Below are 14,596 nucleotides of genomic sequence, written 5' to 3' on the forward strand. Positions count from 1 at the left end.
TCATACCTTCCTGAGCCTCAAAAGAATTTCTACAAAATCTTAGATATTTCTGCGATGACTTCAGGAGATAATCTTACAGCAAGTGACTCCTAACAGAGTTTTCAGATGCCTTTAGGAATAAGGAAGGACTTTAGTAATCTCTCACCCTCATATGCAGTCTCGAGAAAGCATATGCCTGAGAAACAGAGGAAAACCAGAGTGAGGAGATGGGGAAGTCGAGAACGTTATTCGCAGTGGCTGCTCTCATTTGACCAGATCAAGACTGGCAGAGTGTTAGCAGAGGTATGGAATAGATGTGAAAGCCTCAGACGTTTCTGCCCAGCGGGTAACACTGTGGGATGTAAACGGTAAGGCTGCGTGCATTTTTTTCGCAACACGGTAAAAAGTGGAAGTTAAAAATACCAAATCCATCAGACCGAAAAGATTTCCATCCTACTCAAGTGATGAGAGGAAAAAATCCTCTCAGGAGATTGAAAGAGAGGTACTCCATAAACACGCACATCTGTGGTTCCCAAGCCCATCATTCAAAACTTCTGTCATCAGTTTGTTTTCTCCCATGGGTCTTCTCCAATTCAGTAGCTGTCACTCCAGTTAAAACCGCAACGCAAAGCTGACATTTATTGAAGGTGGGCAGGGCCCTGTGAACTCTACTGTGGCACTGCAGACAAATCTAAACATCATCTTTACTCACAAATTTCCATTCAGTTCAGTGAAAGCAGAATTGCCTCTGAGGTGTGGGAATAATAAAGAGAAAATTCTTCTTTCGGTTGCACTTAAGAACAGGCTTGCAGAGGCACTGGTGGGAAGCCTGCTGGAAACCAAGGGGCCGTGTGGAAGTCAAGGAAAGCAGAATATGCTTTCCACCACCTAGAAAAGGAGCATCTGGATGGGGGAGGAGGAGCAAGCAAGAGAGGAGGAGCTGAGACTTTGCCAGAAGAAATAGGAGACCCCTGTGGTGCTGACCGCCCAGGAGTGCTCCGGGATGTCACGGGGAGGCTGGCACGCTGGTTCGAAGCACAGACCGCTTTCCCCTGCTCCTTTTCCACGCGGGCACCAGGACACGGTAAAGCAAAACCCGGGCAAGGTCAAGCAGGACTTGAGTGGCACGAGTGAAAGGGACAGGTGCCCCAGTGATCTTCTCTTCTGTCCTGCCAGTCAGAGGTAGGGGTGTGTAACCGAAAAAGCTGGTCGAAGAAACTCTCTGAGGCTCAATTTTGGAGTTTTAGAAAGCAGGCATTCTTTATTGCAGCGCTGGATGCACAGGGGATTGTTCTGCCTATCGTGCATACCGTTACCTACAGCAAGGCAAGCTTATATTGTTCTAATCGTATACTTATTTATGTTATCCTTGACATAGTGTCCGCCCTTTGGGCCTGCGCAGTGTGGCTCATCTCTTTTTCCTAGTTAGCTGGCCTCGGCAGGTTTTAATGGCTGCATGCACCAATGTCTGTCCCAACGGCAGGTGGGGGACAGGGCCCTGCCCTTCGTGAGACCCCCAGCCCCTGGAGTGGCGGCTGGAAGATGGGTAGGTCAAAGGACCCTGATGGGAGCCCTGCAGGGCCTCATCCATTGGACCGACGGGCACCTTCCCTTGTCACACAGAGCATCTCATGGGCTGGAAAAGGGATGCTCTGGAGAGCTTCTGGCAAATCTCTGGAGAAGAGCTTCTCCCTGCCCCTCTCCCAGGGGCTTTCTCGGCTCTGGTGCCCTTCCCAAGGACAGCCCCACAGGCGGGTGCAGCCAGCATGGCAGGAAAGAACAGGCAGCAGCCACAGCGGTCAGCACGGCGGGAAAGCCAAGGATAAAGCCTTATCACCCAAGTGTGATAAAGCCTTAATAACCAAGTGTGCTGCTTCTTGGACAGGAGTATTCCTGCCTAAGCTCACCACACATTGCATTTCCCTGTGGCTTTCGGCAGCATATGAATGGCTCTTCAGTGCCGGTGGTCGCTCCCCTCTTTCAGTGAAAATTGCAGATTTTCTTCCTGTTGGACCCGCCTCAGTTCCAGTCTCTTGGGGGTTGAAAGCTGGCACAGCATGGGTGCCAGAGACGTTGCCACAGCTTGGCTAGAGTCCACAAGGAGGAGTCTGTCTTTAGCCACGATGGTCATTTCCAGGGAAAACAGCTTGTGATATTGACCAGGACCCTATGTGGACAACAGAAGAGCAGGGATGCGGATGTTTGCCACAAGTCCAGTGGAGCAGGCTGCTCAAACACAGCCCACGGTGACTTTCTGTGCTGCTGGGCCTGTGGGGACAAAGGATTAAGCCTGAATTACCTGCATGAAATAGAGCTATCGCTAGCCTCGTGCAACGGCACCCAGGAGCTGGTCCTGAAAACCACCAATCCAGGACACGGAAAGCTTTTAACCGCTGTGGCTATTCTGGAATAGACTGTGCCGTGTGCATCCATTTCTATTAACAACCCTTCTCCTGCAGCCGCAAAGGAGTTTGAGATCTTGCTGATGGCTAAAGGGGGTTGGTGGCCTGGGATGGTGGCTGAGGCTTGGGGCTTGCATTGCCTGTGACCAGCTATGAGCACAGAGTGACAGAGGAAAGACTTTCCCTGGGGAAGAGGCACCAGGGAGTGGTTGAGGTGTAGGAAAGCTTCGCCCTGGTTTTGGCTGTAGGTGGAAAGCTCTGGATCAGCACGAAATTCTACGTCTCCTGTAGCATGGCACAGGTACCGAGTCTTCTGTTGGTACCAAGTAGAGGCAAAATGTCAGGCAAAGTGGCTCATCGAATGGGAATGATCTAGGGAAATTTACTTGGCTGTTACAAGCCCCATTGCTCTACAAGTTGAATCTTTTTTCTCTAGTCCTTTCTTTTTTGGAAAGGGGTGGCGGGAGGGGCATGGATAGATGGAAGGTAATTTATCTTCATACCTGCAAAAACACGCATTGTAGCAGTCAAGGCAGAATAGGCCTTTCTCGCGTACCTTTTCTTTTCTGAACATGGTGAGTTCAATCTGCTGATCAATAGCCCACTGAGATCAATAGACACCTTGGATTTTGACCCTTTGGCTCAAGAGCTAGATGCAACCTCCTGTCATTGGTGTTTGCACGACTAATGCGGTAATCTGCGATCTTCTCCCTAATAATCTAGGCTACATACTACCTAATGCTCTGTGCGAGAGTACAACCCGATCCAATGTTACATGCAACATCAGCACTGTGAAGAGCTGTGACATTCAAATGAAAAAGGAGACATTTTGAACACCTTGTAATAGCTTGCAGGAATACAAAGGGGAAGCACTGTGTAAATAATACCCAAACCAATATGGATTTTTCCCCTAAATTTCTGAACCTCCTGTGACAAGTGATGGCCTATCAAAGTGCATGTTTGCCCCCACTGCGCTGCACCACGCGGGACCTGTTCACATTCCCTGGTCTGGGAGATGGGGCAGAGCGGACCCTCCGGCAGCTTGCAGGTGGCACAGAACTGGGAGGAGAGGCTCCTGCGCCGGAGGGTCCTGCTGTCAAGCCGGGGGATCTTGACCGGCTGGAGAAAGGGGCTGACGGGAACCTCCTGTAGTTCCCCAAGGGGAAGAGCAAAGTCCTGGAGACCTGGGGACGAAGAAGCCCTTGCGCCAGTAAATGCTGGGGGACACCCAGCTGGAAAGCAGCTGTGCAGACACCTGGGGTGATGGTGGACGCCAAGTGGAGCGATTTCGAGCCAGAAAAGTGCCCCTGGGGCAAAGGCGGCTCCCTGCCTCCTGGGCTGCAGGAGGCAAAGCGTTGGCAAGAGGTGGAGGGAGACGGTCCTTCCCCTCTGCTGGGTCCGTCCAGCCCGCCCGGGGCTCCCCAGTGCCAGGCAGAGACGGCCATACTGGAGAGAACTCTCACCCACTGGGTGGGTGCCCCTCCCACTTTCCGTTGGGCTCAGAATGTTGGTTGTTGGGCTTAGAATGTTGGTCGTTGGGCTCAGAATGTTGGTCGTTGGGCTCGGAATGTTGGTCAGTTGGAGCCCACAGCCACCAGAGACAGCAGCACGGAGCTGTGCTGGCACAGAGGAGCGCTGGGAGGAGGCAGGATCTGGCCAAGCAGCACCTCGCCGGCACCGGCACCTCGCCTCCCATCCCCGCTGTCGCCGACTGGCCCGCGTCCTCGGTCCACGGCAAGGGTCCTCCTCTCCCGGGCAGGATGGGCCAGGCCAACTGCTGCTGCGGCTCCAGGTGAGCTCTCCCTGTGCCTCGGGGGCACGGCCGGGACCCGCGGTGGCAGCGGCCTTTCTCATGCCCGCCGCTCTCTGCTCTGCAGGGAGGCTCTCGCCGACGCCGAGGCGGTGCTGAGCGCGGACGTGCGGCTGACCCGGGGCCGCAAGAGGAGCGAGAGACGCCTTCTCCTTCTCCAGGAGGAACTGGTGATCGCCAAGTTGCAGTAAGACCCTCAGAGCCCAGCTGCCTTTCCCCCAGCCCTGGCCCTGGCCCCAGCCCCGGGACACCCCGGCCCCAGCCCCAGGCCCCGGCCCCTTGGTGCTGGATGCGCCCATCGATGTCTGTCCCAAGGGCAGGTGGGGGACAGGGCTCGGCCCGGGGGGACCCCGAGGAGGACACCCCCAGCTCACCGCCTGCCTCTCCTCTCTGCTCTCTGCAGACGCGGCACCAGCCTGCGCCCACAGCTCCGCCTGGCCCTGGACCAGCTGTGGGTGCTGAGCGGCGGAAAGGAGGCGGCGGGGGACGAGGAAGAGGAGGAAGGCGGCGATGAGGACAGGACCTCCATCCTCCTCATCTGGCCCAGCGGCTCCTGCGTCGCCACTTTCGGGTGAGTGCCACGGCCGGGCGGGAGACGTTCCCAAGCACACCCGCACCATCGTGAGAACAGCCTCTGCCCTGCGTGCAGAGCCTGGGCAAGGAGCGAGCAGCACGCCGGCAGGGAGGGATGGGGGCATGGGCAGGTCCCGCATCCCCTTTGGGTCCCCAGAAGGGGAGGGCGAAAGCAGCTGCTCTGGCAGGACATGAGGAGCCAGGGCTCGGGCAGCGCCTCTGTCCTGCCCCACGGGGCTTCGTCCCGCTCCGGCGTCCTTCCTTCCTTCCCCATGGGGCTTCATCCCGCTCCAGCGTCCTTCCTTCCCCACGGGGCTTCGTCCCTCTCCGGTGTCCTTCCCCACGGGGCAGGGCTGCGCAGGCACCCGCCTCTGCCCACGGGCTGGGAGCAGCAGGGCCTGCAGGGCCTGACGCTGGTTCTCCTCTCTTTCTGCAGCTCCCGGGCGCTGAAGGAGCTGTGGGTGGGCACGCTCCTGGGGTAAGCCGCGGGGATGCTGCAGGTGCAGCCGGACGGGGGAACGCAGCTCCTCAGCTGGGGAGAGGTGCCCCCGTGGCTGCCGGCAGCTCTCGCTCGGGCAGAGCTGCCGCAGGAGGGAGAAGAGGCAGCTTGGGGCTCAGCCAGCTCTCTCCCTGTCCCTTCCCGGTGCACAGGATACCAGAAGGAGCCAAGAGAGCCCGGGTGACGCCTGTCCCGTCCATCAGGCTCCTGGAGAAGGGGCTGGGCCGCCGCCACACCGTGAGTGCCTGCCCGGTCTGGGCTCTGCCCCCGAGCCCTGGTCCTCCAGCCAAGCGAGCGGCAGAGGCATCGCTGCTCACCTTCCTCCGCTCCTTCTCTCTTGCCCAGTGGAGGACATTAAGCGCCGGGAGCCTGGAGAGGCTGATGGAGGGCCAGGCCGAGGTGAGAAGGGCTGCCTTTCGCCCGCCTCTGGCTGTGCCGGCACGTGCGGCCAGTGGGGTGAGGGATGGAGGGAAGGGTGGTGCCGCTCGGGGAGCGGAGAGGGTTGGGGAGCCGCCGGGAATGCCGGCACATCCTGGCCGGCGGTGCTGGGGGGAAACCTGCCCCGCGGGGCAGAGAGCCCGGGAGGGCAGAGGGTCCCGGCTCTGCCACGCTCAGGCTGCCGGTGCCGGCTGGCAGCTCGCCGGCGGCCCTTTGCGCCGCGGGGCTGCTCTCTGAGCGCAGCCTGGTTCTTGCAGGCTGGTCCCAAGCAAGGGCCTCCGACGGTCCCGCCGAGCAGCGGAGGGGGACTTTGCCACGCACCGGGTGAGTTTTGGGAAGAACGGTAAGCTCCTGCAAGCGCTGGAGCTGTGCTCACTTGTCCCTCGAGTGTCGCCATGCAGGTTGGGCAGCCCGAGGCAGGATGTCACCTCCAGGAGGAAGGAAGGACGGACACCCGCTGGGCAGCGGCCGCTGGACGTGGTTCTGCGGGGACACGGAGCCTCTGCTGCTGCCCACAGCTTGGAGGAGGACAGGGCGAGGGCTGGGCCAGGCTCTCCTCTCCTGGTGGCGTGCCGGCTCTCAGGAGCCTCCCAACTGGAGCTGCTGAGCCGGAGCTCGGAGGTCCAGCTGCTGGCTCCCTGCCCGTCCTGCTGCACCGCTCAGCACCACGCTGCGGGCAGGGCAGGCCCCGGGAGCGCTGGCCCGGCGGTCTCCGTTGACGGGCTCTTGCTCGGCTTTCCTTTGCAGCAGGAGGGAGCAGCAGCAGGAGGAGGAAGAGGAGGGGGCTGCCCTGGCCCTTTGCTCATCGGAGGACCCCGGCCGCTGCCCAGGCGCCAGGGCAGGTGGGCTCTGGCTGCAGCAGGGCGCTCTTTGGCCAGCCCCTGGCAGCCCTCTGCGGGGAGGACGGCTCCCTGCCCCGGCCCATCCAGGTAAGCCAGCCTGGCCGGGGGGGTCCCCAGCCCTCCAGATGCTCCCTAGAGGCGGTAGGAGCCCTCCCTCCGGCTGCTCCACAGGGGACACGGGCGTCCCCAGGAGCTGCGGGGATGGCGGCTTGGGCTCTTCACCCCCAGCAAGGAGCCCGCTCTGGGGCAGTGCTCTGGCCACCGCTGTCGGAAGGCAGCTCCTCGGCCAAGCAACTGTCCTCCTGCCTCTCCTGCAGGAGCTGCTGGCTGTCCTGCGCCGGGAAGGACCGTCGACGGAGGGGATATTCCGCAAAGCTGCCAGCGGGACGGAACTTCGGGAGCTGCGGGAGGCCCTGGACCGCGACGCCGATGTCGACCTGGGCAACCAGCCTGCACTCCTGCTGGCCGCCGTCTTGAAGGTGAGCGCTTCTGACCTGCGGCTGGAGGAGCTCCTGGCCGGCCTGGAAACTTCAAAGGCTCACCCAGAGCCCTTGGCATTGCAGGACTTCCTCCGAAGCATCCCCGACAAGCTGCTGGTGACCCACCTCTACGAGGACTGGATGGCAGCCATGGAGAGGACCAGCAAGGAGGAGAAGGTCTCCGAGCTGAAAGCGTAAGTGCGGGCAGCAGCCTGCCTGTTGAGCAGGAGCCCTGGCCGCTGGCTGAGAGCACCTGGAAAGCTGGGCAACTCAGCCGCTGGCTCCCCCCTGCCTTGGACAACAGGCCTGGGCAAAATCTGCTTTGTCAACCTAGTGTCCCTGTTCCCTCAGGGTGGCCGAGAAGTTGCCTGCAGCCAACCTCTTCCTCCTCAAGCGGCTGCTGTCCCTCCTCCAGCACATCGGCCGCAACGCAGCCACCAGCAGGATGAGCTGCAGCAACCTGGCCATCTGCCTTGGGCCAAACCTGCTGAGCCCACCCGACGAGGACCTGCTCCCGCTCCAGGCCATGCTGGAGGTGACCGAGAAGGTGCGCTGTGTTGGCAAGCCGTCTGCAGCCTTGCCGGCCCATCCGAGCTTGGCTGCTCAGAGGTCCCTGGCTGCCTCCTCCCTTGAGCAAATGCCGGTGGGGTGGCTGCCCGCAAAGGCAGCCCCGCAGCCACAGCCATCTGTGCAGAGGCAAGGGTCGGGAGTGGGAAAGGCTGCTTGGGACAACTTCAGGCAGCTGGGTTGAGAGCAAGGGTTTGATGTGTGCAGGTGAACACGCTGGCGCTGTTTATGATTGAAAATTGCGGCGACATTGTTGGGGAGGAGGTGGCTGGCCGCTCCTGTCCATCAGCTGGGGAGTCGCCAGCCCCCACGGACGGAGCCACAGGTATGAGGAGGAACTGAGGGCTGTCCCAGGCTGGGGCTCGGGATACCAGAAACCTCAACGTCAAGAAGAAAACCTGTGTAGGGCTTGGGGTGGGTTTTGCTTTAGGTGTGCTACTTCCAAGGCGTCACTGCTGCACATGGTTTTGCTTTCTAGACCTGCCTTTGGAAGAGCAAAGTGGCCCTGCAGGCAGAGGAGACCAGGGCCACCAGGCAGAAGCCATTCTGCATGCATCCCCCTCTCTGGGTGTCCTCAAAGGAGCTGGGGGAGACATGGTGGCGGAGTCCAAAACGACAGAGGTATGTCAGCTCTGCTCCACAAGCACCGTGACAGTGTCTCTCGGGTAGGAGGGTAGTTTCTGAGGAGGCCAAGTAGCTGCTGGGCCTCCTCCGGCCAGCCGATGGCTTGTGTGTTTGGGGTTCCTCCTCCTCCCCCACGGAATCATACGTTGTATGGAAAACTGGAAAGGTCCTTTCTCAAATGCATTAAGCATGTGCTTAATCCAACCAAATACCTACAAAAAGACAGCGGGGAGTAGCTGTCAACTTGAGAGGGCTTTTGCTCGGATCCTACTTCATCACAGTTTCATCAAGTCTGTTTTGGGGCAGGTGGACTGTGCAAAATGTGGATGGATGATGCAAAGCAGCATCTTCCCCAGAGAGCTAAGGTGGTAATTTGGCAAGCAGTCCCTTACTACTCCAGGCCGTCCCTTGCCACCCCTGAACTCCAACAATTCTGGTTTAGGCACCTCCAGCTTTGCCTCCAGCCACCCTCGAGAGCACGGCAGAGCCCCTGCTACGCCCGCAACAACTGGGCAGCCTTTCAGAGGAAAGAAGGTAAAACGAGTCACTTTGGGTTAAAATCAGAACTGTCTCCGCTGGATCGTGGCCTTACCTATCTAAGCACACTGTGGGATGGAAAGGTTTGCAGGCTCTCCTCGGGACAAGGAAAAGAGAAGGAACCGAAGGAGGAAACAGGCCTGGGGAGATGAAAGCTGTGCAGAAAAAAAGAAGAGGAAGAGAGAAAACGTATTGGGGGATCGCAAACGGAAAAGATGCAGGAAGGTCCGGCAGGTCGAGAAGCCCAGGTGTGTACCAGGCTCTGCTGCTGCGCAGGGTCTGGCAAGAACCCCGTGGCCGCTCCCCAGGGGCTCCCCATCGAGCCCTGCTGCGTGGCACAGGGGCCCTGTGCATCTCTGCGCGCGCACAGCTCTCTAAGGGCATTCCCCGTGGGGATAAGGCGCCAGAGCCCTCCCCTCGGCAATGCCAGCCGTAGCTCGCTCTCTTCTGGGCTATGAGCAATTCCTCGTCAACGGTGTTCCCCAGAGAGAGGGCAACCAAACCCTGCCTCTTCCTGCCGCTGTGCATTCAGCAGCGCTCTCTGACTCTGTCCTTGTAGGTGCCGTTTTCCTGTTACTGGCTGAACCCCTGTGAGTCCTGGGCCCACCCCCCACTGCAGTTGATGTTCTCAATAAAATGATATTTTCTCTCTTCTGAGTATGTCTGCCATCGGCTGCTCTGGAGCGGGGAGCTGCTGTTTGGGGATGACCCCTCGGGGAGGAGTTTGGGATCGTGCCTTGTCCCAGCATCCTTGCCGGCGGGCACGAGGGCTGAGTTCAGGTGCTTTAGGAGTGAAAGCAAGGCACAGAGTTGCACAGGAGGGTGGAGGTTGGAAGGGACCCGTGGAGCTGCAACTGGTTACCCAGCTCCTGCTCAGATTTTGGCTAATGCTCATCTTGTGCTAAGGCCTGCCGTATGCTTGGAGCCGTGCCATTATCTCCGGTAGAGGGCAACATGTAGGTACAGCAGGTTGGCCAAGAAGGGCTGAAGCTCCTTATGCAACCATGGTCACCTGCAGCTTGTTGTCCCCTGTGGCTGTCATCCTTGCATACCGATTGTCTGGTAGTTTCTTCAGAACCCCCTCGCTCACGCCGATGGTATAAACCAAACTTCCACACTGGGCACTGTAAATACTCCTCTCAAATGATGCACCTCTTATTGATCACAGAGAGCAACGACAGGAAGATTTGATTCAGTTTGCACAGAATAACTCAACTAAATATTCTGTTGTCTATGGAAATGTAATTTTAAAAAGGGGCTTAAAAAACCCAAGCTCTTGGGAACTGCACTAGGTTCTTTCCCCTTGAGAGGAACAGCAATGCTCCACACTTGAAGTGAACCACTGACAGGGTGCATTTTCATGTTAATTGTCGCAGACACTGGCAATAGGAGACAAAGCACTGTAAATTTCACTCCTTTCCTGCCTTTAAGAACTTAACAGTGATAGTCAGACATGGCAAGGGGGAAAAAGTATGTAGCAGAAACAGAGCTAAGAGGGTGCTGAGGGCTGGGGACCTCCAAAGTCTAGGCTTGTGCTTTTGCACATCCACTCAAGCTAGTGCTGGCTGAATACAAAACACAGGTGCTGTGATTCTCTGGCATTCCATACCCGTTGTGCATTTTGTATGAGGGGCTTTGAAAACAAGAATTAAGGGAGAGAGTCTCTGGCATGAAGGTGGAGAATTGATGTATGAATACAGCTTTCCCTTGAGAAAGAAAAAATGACTGTTGCCCATGACAAGCAAGCAGAAGGATGCACCTGGTACACTATTAGGAGACGGGTACATGGGATAAAATGAGACTAGATATATGTGAGACTTTGAATAAGATGGCGAATCCAGTGATGGGTGGAGCAGTTGCAGAGGGAGACCTTCATAGCAGCATTTTGCACAATATTACATGTGAAGACAAGGAGAAAGGGGGGGACAGGGTTGATTTTCTTCCATGGTTTTGGGGTTCTTTTTGGTCTTTGCATCTGGGGGTCTGTTGAAACCTCTGTGTCTGAACATGGAGAGATTGTCATTGAAATGCTGTATACCTTTGAGGGCAACCCAAAGCATAGCCTTATACTTACATATCTGGCACAAAGCATAGAAATAACAGACTTTGAGAATGGCCATAGTAACCAGACAAGATGCAAAGAGTTTCTAAATCCCAGTAGCCCAATGGATAATAAAGCTGGAGGCAGGTTCATGCTGTCATTTGTATTCACAGCCTGAATACTACAGAGAGACCATTTCTTGCACCTGGACTTCAGAACAGACCCACTATAAAGACACAGCTGGAAGTTAACAAATAGATGTGATCTCTTATCACCTTAATAGCTGAGATGAGTCAGTTTGAGTTTTCATTTTCTCCAAATAATACGCAGCAATCTACGGGAGGAAGTGAAAACTGCAAAAATGAGTAAGGAAAGATTGTTTGCTCTTTCTTATACACGGGAATTAGCAGGCAACACATGAAATTATGGATCACAATAAATGAAAAGAAGAACATCTGCACACAATACATAATTAAATTGTGCACCTCCTTGCCACAGGATGTTTTGGATAGCACAAGTATGAATGGGTTGAAGAAGCAATTAGACAGAATCAGGGAAGGAAGGTCTCTCATGGGCCATTAAGCTCTAGGAAGCAGGAACAGCCTCCAGAAATCCCTGAACCAGTGACTGTCAGTATAGAGGGTACAGCAGGGGAAGGAGCATGCTATGCTTGTTGCATTTCTTATGCTTTTTTCCTACACATCTTTCACTGTTCAGATGCAGAGACAGGACGCTGAGCTGAACGAACCTTTGGTATGACCCCGTGTGGCTATTCTCATGAATTATACAAGACACAGTCCCATACGTGCTATGGATGCAATTCACATTCACGCAGAGCACTGCCTTATGGCCTTGCAAATTCTGCTGAATATTTACGGTGAGAATTTAAGCAGAACCCATGTGGCTGAGTTCATGCATACACATGATCCCATTTCACCCTATCTGAAATTCCATACTGCCTCCTCTGCGACGGGTTTTTGGCTTGGGTGCAATTTGATATGCAATTAGTCAAACATCTTCTGCGATATCTGTCCTGTTGTGAACAATTAGCGCTGCATAAGGGAATACATTCTGAGGCTTGAATCCCAGGGATTCCTGTCAATTTGCACTGACAGCATGCTTCCAAGGAAGGAGCTGACAGGTCCAGCTGGAATTGAGTGTTAGCAGCCACAGAGGCGGCCACACACCAGCCCACAGACGGTCCACTTCTTGCTCACATTCTTAGCTTTGCCTGCCTTGAGCGTCCTTTTGTTTGTATATAGACGTTATGCAAGCTAAGGAATGTGTTTGAATTTCCAGAAACGAACTTCCTAATGTTTCAGCTATGGGCTAAGACCACAATCAGAGTTCTTTGATATTTTAATGTGCAACCCATGGGAAGGAAATCATCGGGTTCTTAGTTATACACAGGATGGCTTCTTCTTGTCAGAGAAGAGGGGACCAGCAGGTAGGAGGCTGACCTGGTGTTGTTCCCAGGATGGCCAGGTTGCCTGAGAGCAAACTCCACCTGAAGAAGGGACAACCTGACTTTGCAAGGAAGATCAGTTTGCTTCTAACAGTGGTTCTTCAAAAAATCCTGCTTCATGGTGATGAGCACAATAAGAGCTTTAATTTAACACATTCTATGTTGCTATTGAGCAGTATGCTCAGATAGGAACAGGCCATGAGATCTGCTGAGTGAAAACACAGCCTCTCTTTTTGATTATCTAAAAAATGAGACCTGATATTTCACTTAGCATGGGAAACTGCTTTGACTTTTGACTTCTTTTTTTTTAAATAGAATTGTAATGTACAGAGATATTTTGAAATAAAGATGGAGTCTGTTGCACTCAGAAATGCATCTCTCTGTTCCCATTAGTTACTTCTTTCGTGTTTATTTTTTCCCCAGGCTTTCCAAGCATATGTAAAGTAATTCAGCAGTTCAGTTCTGCTGTTTGTTAGGAATCCATCTGGCAAGTAGTCTGGATGCAAGAAGTTAAAGCTAATGCATTTCATCTCATGGGCAAAGAGCGTGCACAGTCTGTTGCTGCAGCTCAGCTGCCACGCACTACCTAGGTAAACCACAATAGCTTGATTGTACAGACACCAGCTTAAACAAGGCTTCAGGCAGCCTCTGCCAGCTTAAGAGCCAGGACTGACGTCTCCCCCAGTTGCCAAAGCAAGGACTGGTTTTAAGTAGTGCCGTTCCATCTGTGCACAGAGAGCTTATGCTGTCCAGCTCATCCATTTTCTGTAGATCATGAACAAATATGTGGAAGGTCTCAGGGTGAAAGCTGCGCCCCCTGCTCTTCACACTCTGCCTCTCCCTTTCCAGTCTCTGGTACTGAAAGCTGCCCACAAATGTAGCAGTCATAATTCACAGCAAAATCCCTTTAAATGGCCCACTGGGTTATATATTTGGCAAATTTCCACTGGTTGGTGGAAGTTTGAAGAAGCCTAGTATCTACAGCAGAAATACAACCAAAATGGAGAGATGATTGTGGATTATTACTGGATTTATATACAGTGCTAATTCTTGTGAGGATTTTGCAGTTTTGCTGAAATCTGTAGCGGTAGATGAGGCAGATTAAAATACTTCAGAAGCTTACTCCCCAAACAGAAAATGTGTTGCACAATGTCATTACCAAAAAGAAAATAACTCTTCGTTACTGTTATAAATCACACTAAAACAATTTCCTCCCTCGTTTGGGTATGCTGTATTTCAAAAGTAAGTGTGACAAGATGTGGTTTTTGGTGTCAGATTAAGTTTACCTGATTACTGATTAAATAAAATTTAAAAAATGCTGAATTCATCCGTATTTGGAGTATCTGTTCTTGTACTTCCTCCATACCATGTAGAACACCTGATAAAGTTGAGACAGCATCCCTTGCCACCTAAGAGAAAGCTGAGGTGTTTCAAGCCACAAATGCATACAAAGGCTTTGAGAAGTATCGGTTTCCTCAATTTTTCCATGGGATCCAGTCATTTTACCTCAATCTTCACTCCATTTCCAATTAGGCTTATGTGGTGTACTGTATGCATAATTGTATCTGTGACACAGGAAACATGCTGAGTTTTAAGATGTACAAGGACATATGTATATATAGTTATTTTCATTAAGGTAGCTGAGTTATAAGGCATTATGTCTAGTAAGGCATCAATTAAGCTGTAGAGTGGATCGTTTTAGGAAGTGCTGGACGTGCGAGAGGAACTCAGCTTTTGTATTTCCTGTAGAGAATAAGGCACAATTGATAACATATTGCCTAGTTGGCATTTTTTCTGAGAAAGTCCCTTTTCAACTGAGTATAAGAAATCAAGCTTAAACTTGCAATATAAATGAATGAGCTAGGCAGGAAGAAGAGTGAAGTCCCTAGAAGAATCCTTCAACCCTCTGTTTCGATTTAATCTAAAGCCCAGGGTACGTTTATGTATGTGAATGTGTTCATGTGGTGTGTAGGCTCTGTCCTTCATCACAGCTCCTTTCTGAGTGGCACATGGAGTACGTGGAGTTGTGCTTACTCAGGCAAGCCTAATCCTAGCATAGCAAAACATTCGGGTTGCTCCTCCAGGAGACTGCTTCGACAAGGGATAATAAGTGACATTGGTCCTTCTCTTAATGGCGGAGTAATATCTGGGCTAAGGGGGAAGTTGCCTGTCCCTTCTTAAGACAGCTACTAAACATGAGGTTGGCATTTATCCTTTTAAACTATTGTATCTAAGTCCTTTAGCCTTTTATTTAATCTTAACTTTAACAAAACAGTATAAAGTTATCATTTCTATAACCGTGCCTAGTTTCAACATGATGCTGATAGGGCACAAGATGCT

General features: G+C 53.6%; 2 protein-coding genes across 2 annotated transcripts in view; one reads left to right on the forward strand and one right to left on the reverse strand.

Annotated features, from left to right (window-relative positions):
- LOC142044564 (membrane-anchored junction protein-like) overlaps positions 1-14,596 on the reverse strand; it is a 340,098-nt gene that overhangs the window by 254,398 nt on the left and 71,104 nt on the right.
- LOC142044522 (uncharacterized) overlaps positions 4,702-14,596 on the forward strand; it is a 34,232-nt gene continuing 24,337 nt past the window's right edge. Inside the window, 10 exon segments of the mRNA XM_075057092.1 lie at positions 4,702-4,762; positions 5,959-6,025; positions 6,818-7,022; positions 7,107-7,216; positions 7,374-7,569; positions 7,797-7,914; positions 8,068-8,210; positions 8,656-8,747; positions 8,834-8,939; positions 9,310-9,340. Of these exon segments, the coding sequence (XP_074913193.1) occupies positions 4,702-4,762; positions 5,959-6,025; positions 6,818-7,022; positions 7,107-7,216; positions 7,374-7,569; positions 7,797-7,914; positions 8,068-8,210; positions 8,656-8,747; positions 8,834-8,939; positions 9,310-9,340 (1,129 nt within the window).

This window comes from Buteo buteo, chromosome 24 (genome assembly GCF_964188355.1).
Source record: "Buteo buteo chromosome 24, bButBut1.hap1.1, whole genome shotgun sequence".
NCBI lineage: Eukaryota > Metazoa > Chordata > Aves > Accipitriformes > Accipitridae > Buteo > Buteo buteo.